This window comes from Micropterus dolomieu, linkage group LG09, assembly GCF_021292245.1.
Source record: "Micropterus dolomieu isolate WLL.071019.BEF.003 ecotype Adirondacks linkage group LG09, ASM2129224v1, whole genome shotgun sequence".
Taxonomy (NCBI): Eukaryota; Metazoa; Chordata; class Actinopteri; order Centrarchiformes; family Centrarchidae; genus Micropterus; species Micropterus dolomieu.
Genome location: NC_060158.1, coordinates 9,921,267 through 9,941,849, shown reverse-complemented (window position 1 = coordinate 9,941,849; position 20,583 = coordinate 9,921,267). Strand labels below are relative to the sequence as shown.

The following is a 20,583-nucleotide window of genomic DNA, read 5'->3' as shown; positions in this document are numbered from 1 at the left end:
CTGCTGGTATAAATGAATAACTCTCCCCAGAATACCCCTCCCCATCATGTAAAGAATATCACATAATTCAAAAGGTGTGCTTTATATTCAGCTCTGTGCTTGCAGGACTCATTTTGAAGATTTTTGATTGAAGAGTTTTCTGCCTGTAAACATCAATTTGGATGCTTGTGCCCTCAGTCAAATGTTTGCACATTTCCACCCTCTGCCCACCTTTACACAACCATAGGTTGGAAGTTAAAGTATATGTAAGTTTAAATTAGGTCATTTTAACTGGTCCTGTTAAACCATTATCAAGCTAGAATCCCCTGGTTGTAGCAGCTCTGACGAAAGATTAGTCAGAAGTTATAATACAATATCCTACCCTCTCTCTTGTGAATAATAATAAATCTGTGTACAAAACCTATTAAAAGTCTGTAAGAGTGCACACACACCTCTGCAAAAAGAAGCCTGCATATACAAACTTTCATGTTTACAGGTACAAACTTAAATGCACAAGTTGACAAAACTAAGATTACAGGTACAAAACTCAATTTTCAAGCACACCTTTTTAAATTATATAATGTTTTAGATAGAAAAATGAGCTTTCAGTGCACTTTAAAACATGTGCAACTAATGCATGATTTGAGAGCCAATTTAGAAATTATTAAATTACTTTAAATAAAGGTGTGATATTTCCACAAAGCAGCCTTCAAATGGTCCTCTGACAACATGCTTTCCAGCACAATTTCCTATCTTGCAGTCAAATTTCCACATCACTAAAATCCATTCAAAAGTGGAAAAACAGCATTTTCCCAGAACCTTTTGAAAAACACTAATCCCACCCAGTAACAGTCTGCCCTTTGTGCAAAGTAAACCCTACAACTCTCCTGATCACAAGTACTGCCAAACTTGCCAAAGTAAGGAAACACTTGATTTTGGAAACTTTTGAACCTTTATTGGATTATCGTGATCTGCTTTTTATGAATGCACATGACCAGTGCATAAAGGAGTTAGATACGGTATATCATTGTTCTTTATGTTTTATTACTAGCTGTGGAAATCTTGTGCTGTACGTTGCAAACTTCTTCTAAGTGGACACCTCTGTATGTCCGCAGACGCTCACATTGGGTGGCTTTTATATATAAATCTCTCCATTGGCTGGTGACTTCTTATCTGTGTACATACATGTGTAAACCAATATCAACATGAGCTGCACTGTCACAAATATTCTACAGGTGTTGGTCCCCAGAGTTAGAACAGAATCTAGCTCTAAATACACTGCCCCTTCTTCCTGGAATATTGTACAGAAGGACCTTAACTTGTCAGAGCTTATTACAATGGGGGAATTTAAGTCAGTATTAAAGGATTGAGAAAATAGTACTCTTTACTTGTTAAATAAAGGATATATCCCATAGCACCATTTAAATCATATATAGCCTACTGCAAGTCAGTTCTGCAGATACAAGATAACTTCTTTCAAATAAAGGCCAAAAAAGTTTACCCATTAGTGGCACTTGTGCACTTTAAATAATTTCAGTTGGGCTTGTCCTTTTTCAAAGCAAAGAGGGAGTGCGATCAATGAATAATGACACTCACTGATTATGTTACTTTCCCCCAAGCTTACCCTTATGATGTTTTTAAACCCAGCATTTAGGTTTACGTTTCAGGGACAAAATCAGGGTAACATCAGGTAAAAGAATGGTCTATTGAGAGTTCACTGGGTTTAAATCCTGCTGTGTTTACTGATCAAGAGAACAGTAATGCATTTTCTTTTTGACAGGTAACTCTTTCTTTGGACATAATCGAAATATAAGTAACACAATTCTGAACAAAACAAATATATAAAAAGTTTATTTTAAATAGTTAAAGAAGTTTCACAATTTCAGAAATACACTTATTCACTTTTTATGCCTGTTACATGACATAGATACCACCCTTACATTTGTTGGGTAGATATATGTAGCTGTTAGCTTATGTAGTGGTTATCTTAGCTTAGCAGAAAGACTGAAAACAGGGGGAAACAGTTAGCATGACTCTGTCCAAAGGTAACAAAATCTACCTACTAGCACTTCTAAAGGTCACTGCACATTGTATCTTGTTTGTTGAATCTGTACAAAAATCGAAGGGCAATTATGTGCAGGACTTTTTCTTCACACCGATCAGTTTTGGGGCGTCACCACTGGTCGCCAGGCCCCTGCAAACAGCCAATTGTCATTTTTACACTAGTTAATTAACCTTTGGAGAGTGCAAGGCTAACAGTTGCCAGTATTTCTGCTAAGCTAAGATAATCGGTTGCTGGCTACAGCTAAATATTTACCATACAGAATTGAGGCTGGCATTGATCTTCTCACCTGTTTCTCGGGGCAAGAAAGCGAACATTGTATTATGTCTTTATGGCCAGCCCTTTTCTGTAATTTATACTGATTACAGATGTAATCCACTGTAGCACCTCTTTAATTATTCAGTTGGTCAAGAGATAAGGGTGTGTTCAATTCAAGTCAAAGTTTATTTATATAGCACGTGCTTTTAAAATAAAAAGCAAGCATAATAAAAAAAGGCAAAGATCATACATGACAAAAACACATGATAACAACATATAGGTATATAGGTATTACATAGGATACCAGATAAAAAAACATATAAGAAGGTATTACAATAAAAAGACCACTCTTTCTTCTCTTTTTCAACAGTGGTGTTATGATTGAGACATGTGAGGAAGATTCCAGAGAGAAGGGAGACATTAACAATCTCAAGAACTTCGTCTACAAACAGCTGAAAACTTTTTGAACAACTTAGTAGGCATTAAGAGTACATGTCGCAGAACTTAACTGCTGCACCACTTCTTGTAGTTCACTACGTTGAATAAGGCCGAAGCTGAACAGAGTGTTGGCAACATGAAAGAAGAGTGGAAACACACACCAGCAAAGGAAGCCACAGTATTACTCCTAATGTTGGACATTTGATATTAAAATGATGAGGCAAATTTATTACATTTCTCTAAAGAGTGGAGCTCAGCAGGTATTGGTCTAAGAGGATTAACCAGTTCAAATCTTATGTAACAATTTGAGAAAAGTACTGCTGCAGTTTTTTTCATTACTTTGTTATATTTTGTGATAAGGCAGATTTTACTCTGTCAAGTATCTGACATGCACATTGTCACACTGGCTAACAAGGGAGGAGACAGAGAGGCAAAGTGAAAGTAACCATAAGGGGACAAAGACAAGACAGGAGGGAGAAAGTTACAGGTCCTATTTGATCTGAACAATTCTCTTCGTCCTCATTAAAGTGGTCATCATCTTTGACCTTAATGGAAACAAACCACAGCAGGAAAACTAAATGACACCAGCCAGATTGGGACAAAACAGGGGAGTGCTTGACTTAATCGTTTTGGGTGTTGAACAGTGCAAATTTAAACCAAGACCACTTCAAATTTTTTAAACTAATTTAAAATATATCTTGAGACCCATCCCCCATCTTAATGCACAAGCTTCCCAGGCCTCCTCCTTCTCCTCAGAGGGCTTAACTCTACTCCTGGTGTCCCAGATTACGCAGCCAATTAGGGCAAAGGCAAAGCCCCTTCTGCTACCAATCATGTCTAGAGACTGGTGTGTGAGAGTGTGCATGTGACAATGTGGCACTAGTTCATGTTATTGTTAGCCTGTTGTGAGGCATCACAAGGACACGGAATGACCCAGTGGTCTAAAGGGAAGCATACAATGATCTAAAAATCTGATCAGTCTTCACACTGTGTGTGACCATTGTATAATTCAATTTCCTAAATACATATTATCTAATGTAAATTATGCATGCCATGTGCTGGACTTTCTTCATTTTCATATAGAAAGCGCAGACCTTCAAAATTGTCATGGATGTCATTATATTTTATTCAACAGCCCCACCAGCTGGTAAATAAAACAGTGATTTAAATTCAGAAGCAAATCCCAACAAACATGGTGTGTGTGATGACAGTCCTGGGAGATCCTTTAGAAAATGAGCCACACATGAGCAAAGAAGAATGGGTAGCACTTTATAATAACTAGACACTATAAAGCATTAGTTAAGTATTAGTAAATACAGAATTCATCATTTATAAAGCATTGTTCATACATTAATACACATTAGTAAGTCATTCATAAACACAGCTATAAATGTTTTTTTCTTTGTTATCTACACACTATTAAGCAGTTGTTAAGTATTAGTACATTTTTAATTCATCATTTATAAACCATTGTTCTTACGTTAATACACATTAGTAAGTCATTTATAAACAGTTATACATGTTGTATTCTTTATTAATAAGCTCATCTATAATGTGCTTAATAATTGTATTGCCATACTTTATATATGATCGTTTCACTATTTATAAATGAAGTTTTATTTTAATTACAAACCAGTTGTTAATGGTTCATTAGGACTGCCTGTTTTTTGTGTAATTTCCCGAGGAAGAATATAAACAATCTCAGCATAACTTGTAAATCTACTAGTGGCAAAACTCAAAGGATGCTACTAAGACAACCCGAAAGATGCCCCAGCTACGTTACTGGGTAAAAGCCTCACCGTTACAGGCCTGGTACCGTTTCTCTGAACTCCTCGTCAGAACTCCAAGACCTGCGCTTCCAGAGATCTGCTGTGATGGGACCAGCAAAGGGTTGCGTGGATGTTCCCCAGTGCCTAGAAATGGTCTAACAGTGCACGTGTTCAACACTTATTTATACTGCAATTCATGATAATGAATCTGTTATGAGTCTTTCCTCTCTGTTTTTGACTTTGTAGGCTGTACTGAGGAATGCATTTTTGGTCATGCAATGTCTGTGTTATGCCAATAAAAATGCCCACTCACACTGCCATACATACACATGCAAGTCATTCAGTGTCTGAGGTCATTGCCTCAATGGTAGCTGCAGAGTGTCTAGTGCAGTGGTCGGCAATAGGCGGCCCGCGGGCCAGAACTGGCCCGCCAGCAACAATATCTGGCCCATGGCCAGACTGCTTTGATAAATTGATAGCGGCAGACAGGGCGTCGCCAGGTCATTTTTCCAGGGCTTTAGCTCCGAATGTTTTGACTGTAGCCCCGATTGTAACTCAACAACATCAAAAATGTTTTCCATATTAATATGCAATAATCTTTATGAAGCAGCCTGTCTCGCAGGTCTTCAGAAAACGGAGGCTACTCGCAATAATATTGCTACAATTTGTTTAAAATCACATAACATGGCCCCCCCCACCGTTACTCAGCCTGCATGTCAGTAACTACGGAGTTGTGCCTAGCAAAATTGTAATCAAAACATTTAAATATAGGCTAAATGTTGTCAGTCAGCGTCTAATCAATGTACTTGCTACACAAATGGTTAACAGTTGCCACAAAGTAGCAAGAGAATAACATGACACACCTGACCGCGACACAGACTTTTGCTTTCTCTGTCCTCCTCGCTCTGAGACACTTTGCTCTGTTTGACTGTCTCTCTGCTCCAGGATACTTAATTCCCTCTGAAGCGGCTGTGAACGGCACTTTATCAGAGCTGCTGTTACCATTACCATTAACATTTGTGTGGATTTGTGGTCATATGCCTGATCACAAGTGTTTTCAGTTTCAGTTTTCTACCTCTGATGAAGAGCAATTCGATCGTCTCATCCAGTACAGTCCCAGACGGGCTCTTGTCTGTCAGATGGTCTAAAGGGAGTAACATACTACCATATCAGCAAAGCAATAGCGCAGGGTAATGCAGAGAAGAGGGGCATGTAGATTTAGTTAATATTATGAATTCATTCTCATCAGATAATGATTTTATTTGTCTTAATATTAAAACTTTTGTCTCAAAATATTATTCTGCAAATGTCAGAGAAGAGATTCTGAATGTGCAGAAAGTTTTGAGCATGAGCAGAAAACCTGCTGAAACACAGTAGCTATAAAAATCCAGGAGTTTGAACTGAATTCCAATTAATAAAGCTAATTTATTATTGAGGTGAAAAGGTGCCACATGCACATTTAAAAAGACTTTAGGCTACTTCAGACATGCCTGCATGTATGTAGACTCAGCAGGGATTAAATTTAATGAGAAAAGTTGATATACAGGAGAAACATATCTGACAGCAATACAGAATGCCTGAGAGCCTTACTGCATTATATTACACTATATATATTTTTTATTTTTATATAAATAAAGACATTTCCTCAATAAATGAAAAACAGATATATAGAAAAATTCACCAGAATGCAGGAAATTAAGTGTTTAAAGCCCAAATTTTCCAGGGGGAGGGGGTCGGAAAAGATTTTCAGCATTAAACACTTCTGCATTCTGGAGACATTTTCTGCACCAATTAATGGAGGAAAAGTCTTTTTATATAGGGAAGTACAAAATTCAGGTGGCAGGTGACAATTCACAATATAAAAATATAATAAAATATAATGCAGTAATCAATAGCTTATTATTTTTTGCTTAATTTACTTTTTTTGGACCACACAGAGGTTTCTTCTATTGCATTGCAGGTTTTCTTATTGTGCAAATAAACCTTTCTCATAGCATTTTTATTTGTTAATCAACATTTCTTGGTGCAAGCCATTTTTCAGAACGTTTTTAACAAATGCTTTTAAAACGTGGTGGCTATATGTCCCCAGCGTCCCCAGTGTAAATGACCCTCCCTCCCAGCTCCCTCTCGACAGGTTGACCTACTCCATGCTTACCGCTTCACCGCCACTCTCCTCTTGCTCTCTCTCTCCCTCCGCCCTATCACTTTGTCCCTCTGTTTCGCTAACACACGCCTCCCCCTCGGCCTGGCAGTGGCCACCACAGCTCTTTTACTCCTTCAGGTGATTGCTTGCGCTACGCAGGGTACTGCAGCCCCAGCAGCAAACATATCGGTTATTTTCGGTTTGCTTTCGCGCATTTGGCGCCAGCCGTCTGAAAAATATTTTGGCCCGCAACGCAAGAAACAGAGAGCAGAGGGGGTGGGGCTAGTAAGAGATGTGATTGGGCCAGTCCAATGTCAGGATAGAAATGGGTCCAAATGGGTTACCCAATGGGTCACTGTCCATGCTTTATGGGCCGATCGTTGGCCCGTTTTTAAAAAAACACTAATATAAATAAATGATTTACGTTACACCGGCCCCAAAGTGCCCAGTATGCCAGATTACCGGTCCAGCCCTGAGATCGATCATACATCTCCTCCATCGGAAGTCCTGCACTCTACCCACTGAGCTAATTGTTCACATAAGTAGCCTACTAAAGGGTATGAAATAATTTGACTGAAATAATGTTCAGGCCAACCATGTAACGGTTTGAAAAAAATGTGGGCCGATGTTAGATTTATTTGCCGATCCCTGGTCTAGTGTTTTTGGTGCTGCCATCTCTTGCAAACCCTGTCGACTTGGGACCCATTAAGGACGAACGGCTACCTGGAACATGGATGCCAGGATGATCCTCACTGTTGTTATTAACATCACTCCCTGGTTCGTAGTAGTCATCCTTAGCATTGTTGTTTTTCGGTTCTCCATAGGGTATCAGGGTACTGCGGCTGAACTGTCTCAATGGCTTGCCAAGAATCCCAAACCTGATTTAATAAATAAATTAAGAGAGAGAGAGGGTGGGTTAAATTAGATTCATTTTTGTTTGATTTCTGACATGTAGGTCTCTACATATGTGGAAGTGTTGGTCTATCCTTTCAGTTGATGAAAGATCTGGTTAGATTCCTATTACACACAGGTCCGAAAGACACACATGCACAAACACAAACAGCCACCAGGCAGTGCCCAGGAGGTGAACTGGCACCTCTCCAGCTACCAGTCCATGCTCCACAACTCTGGTCCGAGCTGGATTTGAACCAGACAAAGAGCGCTTTATTAACAATGTTCCCCAGTGGGCATATTGTGTTACTCATATCTAGTGGGTATTAACACACAGAAATCACATTTTTACCCCCCATACTAGTTAGTAATATGTCTAGTTACCAATTTCTAAGAAGTTGAAACAAAACATGCAGGACAAAAAACAAACACGAAATAACAAGTCACAGCTCAGTGCAGCACAATGTCCTTTAAACTTATTATTAGCAACATTAAAATTCAAACTCTATTCACTATATTTTTACATTATCACAGAATGAAATGAGTCCCTGTAATGCATCAAGGGTCACTGTACTACCTGACCCACTGAAAATTATCATCTCACTCTGCAGCTCTATCACTCTGCGATTTAAGCTTATGGTTTTGGTTTTTCAACCGCACATTGATGGTAGATAATATGGCAGGTTTCCCCCACATATATAATAAAACCACAGGTGGTCCTTTCTAGCAATCAGGTTCTGACCAGCAAGTTGCTGGTGTAGAAAGTCTAGCATTTAGCAAGATAAAAACCCAGATATGTTTCTTAGGAGTTGGTGGAACACACCAGAACTAAAATGCCTGCCAGTGACTGTGTCTGCTGGATGACTAAATGGAGAACTAACAAGTTAGCCATGAGCACTTGATAAGCTAATAGTTTATCAGTGGTGTGTTACACTGAGTTTGTTTTGTAATATTCCTGCCCCCTATAGTTCACAAGTCACTTTATGTCCCTGACTATTTGCCTGACATCATCATACACAAAGCAGTAACTGTTATTTGGGGTATGGGAGTAGTGAAACAGATACAGCACACCCTGATCAAAACAATTCCCATCTTCCTGTGTGTTATATGTCACATATTCTTATGATGTTTTAGACCACCTGACACTGGCCAGCTGCTGGTTGAGTTCCTCCGTCAGGGCCTTGGTGTCACAGTGCTCCGTCTGCAGCGGGCCCTGCATCCTGGCCCGGCTGCTGAGGAACAGATGGGGTGACCGTTCTTTGGGTGAGGGCAGCAGACACACCATCAGTGGGGATCGCTGATTAACTACACTGCTGAGGGCAGGACACCTTTGGGACGTTCTGGGGGGGAGAAGTTGGATCAAGGAGCAGGGCCTAAGAATTATATGAAATTATTATATACATGCAAATGTAAAAAAAGTTATATTAGAGGAAACACGGACAGCAATAAATGTGTACAAATTTCTTTTCAATACATATAATACTATGCTCTGTCTATATAGCAGTTCGTTCACTCACAGGCGACAGCTTTATAAGCATTTTGAAAAGTGACATTCCCTAGATATTCCATTTTGTCATACATACCTACAGTAATTATGGTGGAAACTTAAACAAATATCCAGAACTAAATAATCAAGAAATGCTATGGAAGTCAAATTCCAGGTCCTTTTTAAGAACAAATACAAAACATATAGAGTTTGATGGTTATTAAAAAAAATGTAATCACAATGTTTTGCACGACAACTGGATGTGGTGCTGAAGCTAGTCCAAATCATGTTGTGTACATCCACCCTCCGGAGGTGAGCAAGCTTCAAGCCCAGCTTTTGATTGTTTGGTCTCAACCTGACAGCAGGAAAGAGTGCTGGGCCTCTGACAGCTTACACAACTGCCAATCTCATGTCAGACACAGCAGCGCAACATGAAACAGCCTGTCAGACAGACCCCTCCTATCGGACAAAGTTGTGAATCTGTCTACATCAATCATATTCCAGTTAGAGGTCTGACATGACATCCATCAAACGCAGACAACTTTATTGCTGGAGCTGTTAAGTTGTTTACTCTTTAATACATCAAATCAGGGTCAGACTGGTTAAACATATTGATGGTTAGGTATTATTTCTATTATATTAACAATGGATCACAGTTGTTTTCAGCAAAAAAAACCAACTCTGTATGCTACCTGTCCAGGACCAAACTCCATAGTTAGGAATTATCTGGTAATCACAGCTAAGAAACTGCTAGCACTACACATAGTGTACTGTATGTATGGCAGGGTCACAATCACAGAAAGCAGTGTTTCTATTGGCTAATGCCTGGTCAGAGTCAACTCAAGGCAAAATTGGCCAGAAATTGATTTTCTGAATATGTCTGTGAATTTAGTTTTTAATGACAATAAATGAGACACAAAGCAAAGATTTGCAAAAAGTTGATCAAAATGTGACTGCCTCCAAAAGGCTGACGAATACTGAAACATTACTAACTCCATGAGGCCATTATACTGTATATTGTAGCTTACCCTCTGAAACTGGCCTGTAGGGGCAATCAAAAATGTATATGATAAATTCACAGAGACATGAACCAAATTGTAGTGAACTACGTAGTAACTGAAGAGGCAGTGACAGTGATGGTATCACATGCCACCTCAGCCCAACCTTTACCTCACCTGTGCTTGAATGTGCCGTTATATCCCATCTCCTTGGGGTCAGCTTCTCCCGTCTTCACTGAACCATTAACAGTAGCGAAGGTCATTTCTGAGTGTCCATCAGTCCTGTCCCTCACTGCCGTGTTAATGGTGTCAGAGTAAAAAAGACGCCCCAGTTCCTCTTGGATGTCCCTCAGGTCCTTCCTGCCAAACGTCACCCAGGCCGCATAGCAGAAGAAGCTGTACAAGCACTAGAAAGGTGAGAGGGGGGGGGAGGTGGGAGAAGAGAGTAAAGAGTGTCACCTGAGGGTACTTTACACATAAATCGATGTATTCCTTAATTCATTTCATAGTTAAACATTCATCCCGTTTGCTCAGAGACTCACTGCATAAACATTCAACTCCCCTTCTTTCTGGCTAAAAACCCAGGCAGCCACTTATTCATCTGTGTTTTTAAAAGGTCACAACAGCTATTTTTGTCCCAAAAAGGTCACATACAGAGCGTGATATTTCTCTCCCTGTCCACCCACCTGGCTAAATACTGGAGAGAGCCTGTCAAAGCAAAGCACCTGTGTTGAGTCAACATCTCCTACCACTAACTAATTCATTAAGGCCACCAGGCATAACCTACACTCAATGTCGTTCTGTTCTGCAGATGGTGCACTGGCCTTCACTCTGTGCAGATGAGGCAATACAGTTTCGAATGTTTCAACATGTTGTTTTTGCAAGGGACGAAATTTCAAGTCAAAGCTTTTTAAAATGAGGGGATTTTTGCGAGGGGACCGATTAGGCTCACTAACCAGTTCCTAACATTCATAATAACCTTAAAAACATTTTAATAGGAGCGGTCCATTTGCAATTATGGTGATTAGTACGTGTGTAGCACATTGTAGGATTTTTAATGCACCCACCGCATGTAGCAGCCATTCTGTTCTGTTTGACGACAGCCGGCCCCTGCAAAAACATATAAGAGCTTGGTATGTTGTGGCAACTGGTGATTGGTTGACCTCTATTTGTGGATGATGATTTCATTTTAGCACTAGGTCTGACATTTTGGTTCAGAATATGTGAGTTGCATGGCTATATTTCAAGCAGATAGTTATATTTCAGCAGTACATAAAAAATTTTCATTGAGAGACCTGAGAACAAGGGGCAACATTTAAAGTAAGCCCTGAGATCCAATTGCACAACTAGTGTACAAGAAACCATTGCCACAGCTGATCAACTATGTCAGAAAATAATCCAGTAGGAGGATGTTTTTTGAAAAGGTGTGATGAATGATGCACTCTGGTAACTATATGACTGAGTAAAAGGAATAATACTTTCTCTGTCTGCCACCTGTTCTGAATCTGAACATATACTCACTTGTGATATGATGTGTGTTGATGCTGTTCTTTCTCCAGGTCCATGATTAGGCTGAAGTAGCAGATAGCCAGCTTCTTTTGAGCTATCTGTTTTTTGGCCAAAGCCTCCGCCATCATCTGGTGCCCTGTGATGATGTCTACACTGGCAGGTTGGTTAGGAAGGGAGTGAAGATGCAGAAAAACAGTGCAGAGAAGAGAGAAAGAGGGATTAGAAGAAGAAAACATAGAAAAAAAAATTGAGGTCAATAGACATTGGTGGATAAAGAGAGGGGAAGAAACACACATAATAAATTCAGCAGCATTAAAATAAAGGCAATAATCACTGGCCTGTGAGATACATGAGCCCAAAGTATAGTTCCATTCTTAGCATACTTACGCCATTAAAGGTGTAGGTTTATTGTCCAGAGACTTGTATTCAAAGAAACAAGACAGGTACAGGAGAAGGGCAGTGAGGACTTCATCAAGCTCTTTACTCCTGAACACAGTCACTCAATTAGTATCAGTGTATGACTTGATGATAATACAATGTACAACAACAGAAACTGTATGTCTTTAATAATAAAGTCCTTGTATTCCTTACTTCAATAACGCCAAGAAGCAAAATGGAATAGGAAGTGAATAATTCTCCTGTAGCAAACTGACAGCCACCTCTAAAACAAAGACAGCTTTGTCAGAACAAGGTCAAAGGTCATCTAGCACTCATTAGGTATGGAAAAATATCATTCTATGGCTGAATGCTATCACCATTACCAAAAAGTTTTGATATGAAGATCTATCTTAATGGATCAATCTTAATTTTGGAAAAGCAATCAATAGGAAATGGTTTGCATAGTGGGATAAACCAGGAAGACAACTCTAAAAAAATCTGCCCCCCAAAAATCTATCTTTTTCTTTTTCTCCAATGCAAACTCCCAAGTATTGGAGCAAGTGATCACAAATGCAACTTGGATGCAAATCTGATTCCTGTATATTCACACATAGCAAACTCGTATCTGTTCAGCAGTGACCACTGTTCTTACAGGAAACCGAGAGGAGCAGCTGACTTAAGTTCATGCAGTATCATTGTTATGAGTATAACACAGTTACACTTGCGTTTAACATCATCAATGGTAATGCGGTCCCCTCCCCTCTTCATAACTGAGGACCTGTAAGCGTTCAGATGAGCGGGGCTCAGGCTCTTTCTAAGGCTTTGGCGCCCTCTATGGTTCAACGTGTAGATCTCAGCCAACCTGAGGGAACAGGATGAACATGTGCAGGTTAGTTGTGTGTAGAAGAGCAAAACATCAAGCGCAGTTACAAAAATAGGTTATTATGTGGCTACATTTCTTCTGCCTTTAGAATAATAATAAATACAGTGGAATAATGAGAACAGATAGGCTGTATATTATTTATCATTAAACGTTTGAAAGCTGCGCGTTGACCCAGGCCTAACGTTACCACTCTGATCGCTGCTGAAGATCGCTGAAATTTTCATTGGTTTGCCTCTTTTTCCTCAAAACACTCTCATCTGCTGGACTACAACTAGAGAAGAGGGAAGATGTTTAGTTACTTTTGATATACTTTAATGACGTGTTTTTACTGCTAGCAGGTGCAGTATGCTAGTAATTTGGCCCAGCTCCCCTCTCACCTGACAAACTCCACAGTTTGAGTTTCATCATTCCACACCCAGTGGCCAGGAGGCGGTACACTCACCTGAAAGGTATTCCTTTAATGTCAGCTACACCTTTAAATGTGTTACTTTAAGATTAATTGTAAACATTTATCATTAACGTTACTTATAAAACACTTGGACATACAAACAAACGGTTTGTGCAGCACAAACACCGGTAGTAGCCCAACATTACCGGTGAAATCATAACGGCATCAACGTTTTTTTTCTCCCATAACGTCTTCAAAACTTTAGAAAACTTTTTGAAATTTGTCTGTGCAACTCACGTTTCTCTGCTCCTCTGGATATTTCGGCATTTCTGTCAACAAAACTTTCTGCAGGTTTAGCTCTGCTCCTTCCTCGTTGCCGTTTGCCAATGTTAGGCACCGTATCCAGGCAACAGCTAACGCATTTAAATTCCATCTACATACAAGCGTCGGGTTCTGTTGGGTTCCTGGAGCCCCCATGTACTCTAACCACTCGAAACACATATTTAACATTGTTTGTTTTATCAGCTTGATACTTAATGACTTTTCCTAATTTTAATAGAGATGCATAGAAACCTTTCCCACCCTCTACATGGACACATTAGCCTACTTCTGCTTGAGATCTCAGGGGTCTCAGCAGTAAAACATGGTTAAATAGATTTTTACACCGCGGTATGTGTGACTGGTGTTGACGGTGCTTTTTCTAGTATGCAGTACTAACCCTCCTAGATCCCACAATGACTTAAAATGTATATTACTGGAGTTTTATACTGTAACAGTTTGTTCATGAAAGGTTAATATAAAATATTTTGTCTAACTACAGTTAGACTATAGTTAAATCTGTTTTGGGGCTGCACCTGCAAAAAAATATTTTAGCCTTTTGAGATAAACGTGGTACTGTTTGCAGTAAGGGAAAGGAAGGATTTTAAAGAGGGTATATTGTACATTGTTAAACTACTTTTGATTTTTCAAAAAAGTAGGCTACACCATATTCATACCAGTGTATTTTTAAATTAAAAAAGTCACTTTTAGTATTGGTTAATATCCTGAAACAGAACTGTAAGGCCATATAAACTGCTGTCTTGCTTTGATGACTCTTGCTTACTTAACGTTTTTTTAGTTTATCTGTTGCAAATTCTGTTTTCTCAATTAAGTTTTATTTAAAAAAAAGTAAGATTGATATATAAAATGTCCCTATTTGCAACTGTAAATATTGTGCCTAATAAACAACAGCTCCCCAACTGTTTTCAATAAAGCCACAGGTAACTTGTTACAAAAGAAGTTTTATTTTGTTAGGTATTTAAAATATTACAGTTCTTAGAGGCATAGATTCTCTTGACATTTTATTTCCATGAACCCCCACTGTATCAAAAAGATGTCTAAGCATTAAAATACATTTCCTTGGACCTATGTTTGCAATAAAATGCCCAACATCTGCTTTTCTGAGTACTCTAAATGTACAAGTTAGTTTTTACTCTTTGGAGTAATGAGGTGTACATTTTCTGTGAGGTAGTCTAGCCCCCAGGCTCGCTGTCTGTCTGTCAGGGCATCCACCGACTGCAGCAGTTCGATATCACAGCTGTTCCCTGAGGATGAAATAAAAAAAAACACAAATTACTCTCAGCCTCCATAGTCCACATCTAACAGGCATTCTAGTCTTTTCCTACAGTATCACATAGCTGTTGACTAAGTACAGAGAGACACTCAGCCATAACTCAGCCATTTTGTTCTTAACAACACTCACCAAACAGGCCGTGTACTTGTTCATTAGGCACTAAAAAGGGAGGACCTGAAACACAAATAATCACGCATACCTTTTATATTTCACAAAACTTATACAAACACCCTGACCCCCCTGCAGATATTTTAAAATGCAAAATAAATGAAAATAGACAGGATATTTTATTTTAAAGGTCCAGTGTGTAATATTTCTGAGAATCTCTTAACAGAAATGCAATAAAAGATTCATAACTATGTTTTCCGTGGTGTATAAAGACCTTACACAATAAATCGTTATGTTTTTATTACCTTAGAATGAGTCATTTCTACCTACATAACTGTGGGTCCCCCCTTCCATGGACGTCGTAGATTTCAGGCAGTTTAGGTGAAGACGAAGAAATATACAGCAGGGGTCGGCAAATAAGTTTTACATTGGAGCAATTTTTTCAACCATTAGATGGTGGGTAAGAATATAAGGCATAATATTTGAATCTTTGACATGGTGTTTGGTTCTAAGTTGTTCTGTTTACATTTTAAAAGTTTTGGTTTAAGAGTACTATGGGATTTTGCCATGTCCCCAGTGTTGATCATTCAACTTAAATATAAAAAAAATAACTACTATAACCATATGTATTTCTAAATATTTCATTATTATCTAATTTTCCTGTTCAAATTATATTTAATCAAATGTTTATCAAAATTGTTAACTTTTGTACAGACAAATAAGGTTTTATGTTTGTCCCCGGCGTCCACCTTGTTGAGCTGCATTAACTGTCACGTTAAGTGGAAAACTTTTTTTTTTTACTGACATCACACTCATTAGGTGACCTGGTGACATTTAGCTGTGTGATTTTCTAGCTCTCTTACTATCTGATTTTGACATTTTTATTAAGTCAGTTTAATGTGTTTGAACATAACGTTTTCACCCTGTTAGATCTAAGTTTTGAGGAGATCAGTCAAATTAAATAATTTCAAAAACTGTTTGTGAAAAATTATAGATTCCTCATCTGTCATTTTAGTAGCAATCATACCCTGAAAACACTTTTAAACAGTTATGTCTAAGTCCTTAACAGGGTGGACATTTCCCATGTGTCACATGTTGTTAATATATCTAAATTTAATACAATAAAGGTGCCTGAGCTCAACCAATATGTTTTTCATAAAGTTAGATTACTTTATATAATACTTTATATAATAGAACTTTAAAATATAGGTAAATCAACTATTTATTTATCCAAGTTATGAAGTCCAAATGGCACCCTCTAAAAAAATGACCCATCTGGTTTATAATGGACTGTGGTGCAGAAACCGTGACAATGTTTCACACTCTTGGCTTCCATTTTCCATGTTATCTGTCAGTGGCCGAGTCACAATAATATATGGTTTTACAAATTAATTAAGTAAATATAATTTCTTAATATATCTAACTAAATGAACTTAATTTCTTGACTGGCTACTCTCTGCTGTCTTACTGTGCATTCAGACCAAGCGCGAATTTAATCCACGCAACACTTTCCTCGCAGGGGTTTTATCGCTGGACATCCCTGGAGTGTTCACACACAACGCGATAACGCGAATAAACACAACTTGCCATTTATACAGATGTATGAACCCAAAGTAAACATTTTGCTGTGATTAAATAGCAATGAACGGATCAAACTGATGCCAAAATAACTACAATATGATGCAGTTTTGTTAAACATATGATTTCATGCCTCGTCAGGTCTGTCAGCAAGACAGCAGGACAACAACTTCTAAAATGTTTGTTTTCTTAATGGAGTTTGGATCGATCAGAGCTATGCTATGCTAACTTGGTCACAGTAAAGTACAACGATAGCTGGAATAAAGTTACATACACATGTTTTCTGAACTCACCAGGTAGTTCAACAATGTCCAGTTTTGTCCGGTTTTTATATAAATATGAAGTAGTGCCAAACGACGCTAACAGTATTGGAACCAGATGTGCACTGAATCTAGCTGTTGAGAAGCTCGGGGGAAGATAAATAAACGTTGTAATCCCAAAAACTAAATTAAAAAGCTAATTTAATAAAAGCAGTTTACCGCGAGCAAATGGTGTAGTTGTCAGAGCATAATCCAGTCCGACCACTGGTGTTTATTTGTCCAAAAGCTGGAGCGCTGCTCCCTGCTCCTCTAGCCCAAGTTTAGCAGCTAATATTCAACTCACGCGAATTCCTTAACGTTGCTTTTGCTTTGCCGGCACCGCCCCCTTCGCGTCGTTTTGCGCCGCCCAACAGGAAATCGCAGCTCTAAGCGTCTTTGCATTGACTTTGTATGCAAACTCACCGCCCCGAACGCTCGCTTCGCTTTTGGTCTGAAAGCACCTTTAGAAGACGACACCTTTTGTGCTGTGTCAGCCACCGTAGCTATCCTACAGTCTTTGAAAGGGTAGAGGGCAGTGGTAGACTGGACACCGCTAGATGCCACGAAATCTAACACACTGAACCTTTAAGTCCAATATAGACAGTTACCTGCGTATAATTCAGGATTGTACAACAAAGTGTCCAAGAGGTATCTGCAGTCTTTGGCCATGAGAGAAGTTATGAGAGCCGCATACCTGTGGTATTGTAAGAGAGAATGTAGTAAGACAACAGGGAGCATATGTATGGTTTTATTCCCAAATATTACCAAATGGTGTTGTATCTCATAAATCACATGATATGAATTACTTAGAATAATTTAAATAGTTTAAAATGTTTTAATTTCATTTTTGGATGATTTGTTGTGTTTTAAAATAAAACATCTGCTATGTTGAATGTTAACAAAGAAAATCAAATCTCAGTGGAGGGTTCAATCTTAACCCTTACTTTTCTCTGTCTCTTGGATTGATGGCCACTAGAGATCCCCTGTCCCAAATCCCCCCGAACTGACCATCAATGGAACTGTGAAGGAGAGTTTACTTTAACATGTATAGGTAATCTTTAAAATGATTATTATATATACATACACACACACACACACACACACACACACACACAGTTTCTAGTTGACTTGCCTGGAGAAGTTGAACAGGTCACATTGATATAGGGAAATATTTCTCTCTGAGCTCTGTGGAACAAAGATAATGTGGATTTACAATTTTGTCCATATCTGTGCAAATACAACATGTTTTTCATGTGGGTCTCTTTGATTAGCACTACTCTGTGGTAATTTGATACATTGCTTGTCCTTTGGTTTGCATTAGCAGTAACTTAATACAGCTCTGATACGGCTGTAGGATGAACAGAAAACAGTGAGGCTGATATCAGTGAGATAAAATTACAAACGGTACTGGTTTTTTGCATGCTGCATCGTTTCCTGTGAATTCCTTGTGTGTATTTGAATTCAGCATGGAAATGGCATACTCCGCCACCGGCAGTGAAAACATAATGTAAATACATAAACAGCAATTGCTGAAATTTGCCAACCATAAATGGTCTAACTTTAAGGTTTAACAAATACAATGTGTAAAATGCATTGGTTACACCTTAAACATTTGCATATATTGAATGTGTTTCAGTCATCTTTTGAAAAAAATTTTTAAGCATAGGTATGACATTCATTCAGATGTTATAACTAAAAATTTGAAAAACTAGTTGATACCTCACTGTTTACACACATGTATAGTTCACCTACCTTGTAAACCTTTGCTCCAGGTATGGCAGGGATAGACTCCTCGCTGTAGGTCATGTTGTTCTCCTCATAGAACTGTTTTATAGCCTTTTCAGATATCTCCACCCCAACCACTGAATGGCCCATGTCTGCTAGCCTGGTATTCACACAGGAAGTAGAAGGAATTTAGGAGCATGCTGTGATCATAGGTAATGGGAACTGGCACAGAAATGATAACTGAAAATGTAACCACCAAATGTGATCTTCCTTACTGGATATGGTGTGATTATTCATACCATTTCATATCTACAGCTTTCCCACAGAGAGGGAAGAAGAAGCGAACTCCTGTCCGTCCAGCAATAACTTTATCAATATTGTCCTCTAGCATCCTGTCAAAAAACAAAAACACTATTATAAGCAAAACACCAGACATTGCTGTGTATTCATTTTTAATAGCTACGGTTACATCATCACTCAGTTTAAACTTTTTAACTCTATGAAAAAACCTCAACAATCTCTGAATGAGGTGGCGATGTGTGGACTGAATTAGCCTAGTTGATAGTCCTCATGTGTCTTGTAAACAAGTAATATTTATTCGATGGCTGGAGGGGTGAAGTGCATTTACAGTCAATGTAATCTTGTTAAATCACACATGCATTTACAAGACTTTTGCTTGCCCTTATCCTACCAAGGAGGCAGATACAAGTGGGGCCTTTACTTGTGTACATGAGGCTGATGGAAGCCAATTCTATCCTCCTGCCAGCGTTCCTCCCATTCTTTGACTGCCATGACCCGATTCGCCTGCGGTGCCAGCATGCTGGTTATGTTTGCCTGGCCCCAACTACTGGGGGATAACAAAGAGCAGAGAGACAGACAGAAAGCAAAGAATGGAGACACATATGAAATGCTGCACAGTGATTGTATGTGTGAGAGCTACGATGAAATTTCAAAACCATGATTCTTATTGAACCAGTAGCATTTTACTCTACAAGGGTAGTTAATTCCAGAAGAATCAGCTGTAGCCAGAACAGACTGAACTGAGGTTAAAGGTCATGCATGGTAGATACCGAGTAATCTATGGCCACTCGTGCAAATAAACTGTGAAAAGAGTGAAGTTGCAGCTCTTAGCCCACATGATTTTATCTCAGGAATAACTTGTCAAATATAGTGGAATAAAAGCTTTTTTTTTTTGGTCACGTGAGTAACCAAACTTAACACCTGGTGCAAATACAAAATATCTTGCATACCATGACATGTCTTTTCCAACATAAATAGAGCAGGCTATATCTTACAGCTATACTATAAAAATGAATCAAATATTTCAAATTATCACCAGAAGCATTTCTATAACAGCCTAACGTACAATAACAAGTTCAAAGTCCACGCTTACCTAGGAGCTGCCTGGCATAAAACCAAACCTACTTTTAAAAGAAAATCTGAACCCCGCATGTTTAGGCTATCTATTCTAACCTAGAGCGTACCTTTCCTGTATGAAGACAGCTAACGTTGATATTTGTTCAGAAGTAACACCAGAGGCAACGTTGATCATGCAACCTTTTCAATCAATACACGGGAAAGTGTTTGGAGATACCTTGCCCTGAGTTCCGTCTGTCAGATTATACATATGTCTCACTGTTGGTGGTTCGTGGGTCAACCGTGGCATAAATGGAGGGACTTTTAAGAAAACACTGCCTGTTAGGCGATACTCCGGGATTAAACGTACCAGTTCACCCAGTGACCCGGTTTTACTTCTGGGTTTGGGAGGAGCCTGATGCTGCATTCAGTTACGTGGGAGATACCAGTATCCTCCTTAACACCATTACCTCAACTTTTAAATAGGCCCACTTGCGCCTAACGGTGATTGTATATGAGCGTACCGATCACCCCAACCAGTAAAGAATTAAGCGATACCTACTGATAAATAGGATCAAGAAATATTACCTTTTATTTGCTATGTTCTTCTCTGTCAGGGGGCTAGTAGTGGTCCGTGAAGGGGTCCATTCGGGTTTCCAAGATAAAGTAGGCCTGCTGAGCTAATTTCGTTTCAGACTCTATAGATTATAGAACAATGCACAA

At 38.9% G+C, this 20,583-nt stretch overlaps 3 protein-coding genes across 9 annotated transcripts in view; 1 reads left to right on the top strand and 2 right to left on the bottom strand.

Annotated features, from left to right (window-relative positions):
- Positions 1-7,228: 7,228 nt before the first annotated feature.
- On the bottom strand, positions 7,229-13,583 carry LOC123975987 (protein phosphatase 1 regulatory subunit 36). 2 transcript variants are annotated; one of them, XM_046057759.1, is made up of 11 exons: positions 13,480-13,583; positions 13,172-13,236; positions 12,982-13,065; positions 12,637-12,773; positions 12,125-12,194; positions 11,921-12,019; positions 11,546-11,686; positions 11,092-11,134; positions 10,202-10,431; positions 8,680-8,880; positions 7,229-7,527 (listed from the first exon to the last, which is right to left on the bottom strand). In XM_046057759.1, the coding sequence occupies exons 1-11, from the start codon at positions 13,507-13,509 to the stop codon at positions 7,284-7,286; spliced, it is 1,344 nt and encodes a 447-aa protein (XP_045913715.1). In that variant the 5' UTR covers positions 13,510-13,583; the 3' UTR covers positions 7,229-7,283. The 2 variants fall into 2 exon arrangements, with proteins under 2 accessions (XP_045913715.1, XP_045913716.1); XM_046057760.1 differs by lacking the exon at positions 11,092-11,134 and having other exon boundaries at positions 11,546-11,681.
- An 862-nt stretch (positions 13,584-14,445) lies between these two features.
- Positions 14,446-20,237, bottom strand: LOC123976369 (probable thiopurine S-methyltransferase). Of its 6 annotated transcripts, none has more exons than XM_046058484.1 (9): positions 20,099-20,237; positions 19,226-19,351; positions 18,804-18,896; positions 18,532-18,664; positions 17,912-17,964; positions 17,724-17,798; positions 17,388-17,473; positions 14,924-14,968; positions 14,446-14,765 (listed from the first exon to the last, which is right to left on the bottom strand). In XM_046058484.1, exons 2-9 carry the CDS (start codon positions 19,321-19,323, stop codon positions 14,644-14,646), a joined length of 705 nt encoding a protein of 234 aa, XP_045914440.1. In that variant the 5' UTR covers positions 19,324-19,351; positions 20,099-20,237; the 3' UTR covers positions 14,446-14,643. The 6 variants fall into 6 exon arrangements, with proteins under 6 accessions (XP_045914440.1, XP_045914441.1, XP_045914436.1 ...); XM_046058485.1 differs by having other exon boundaries at positions 19,226-19,348; XM_046058480.1 differs by having other exon boundaries at positions 19,989-20,139.
- ext1c (exostoses (multiple) 1c) overlaps positions 17,756-20,583 on the top strand; it is a 95,572-nt gene continuing 92,744 nt past the window's right edge. The window contains exon 1 of the mRNA XM_046058476.1: positions 17,756-17,830. The gene's annotated coding sequence lies outside the window, so the exon portion shown is untranslated. The remainder of the gene's footprint in view (positions 17,831-20,583) is intronic.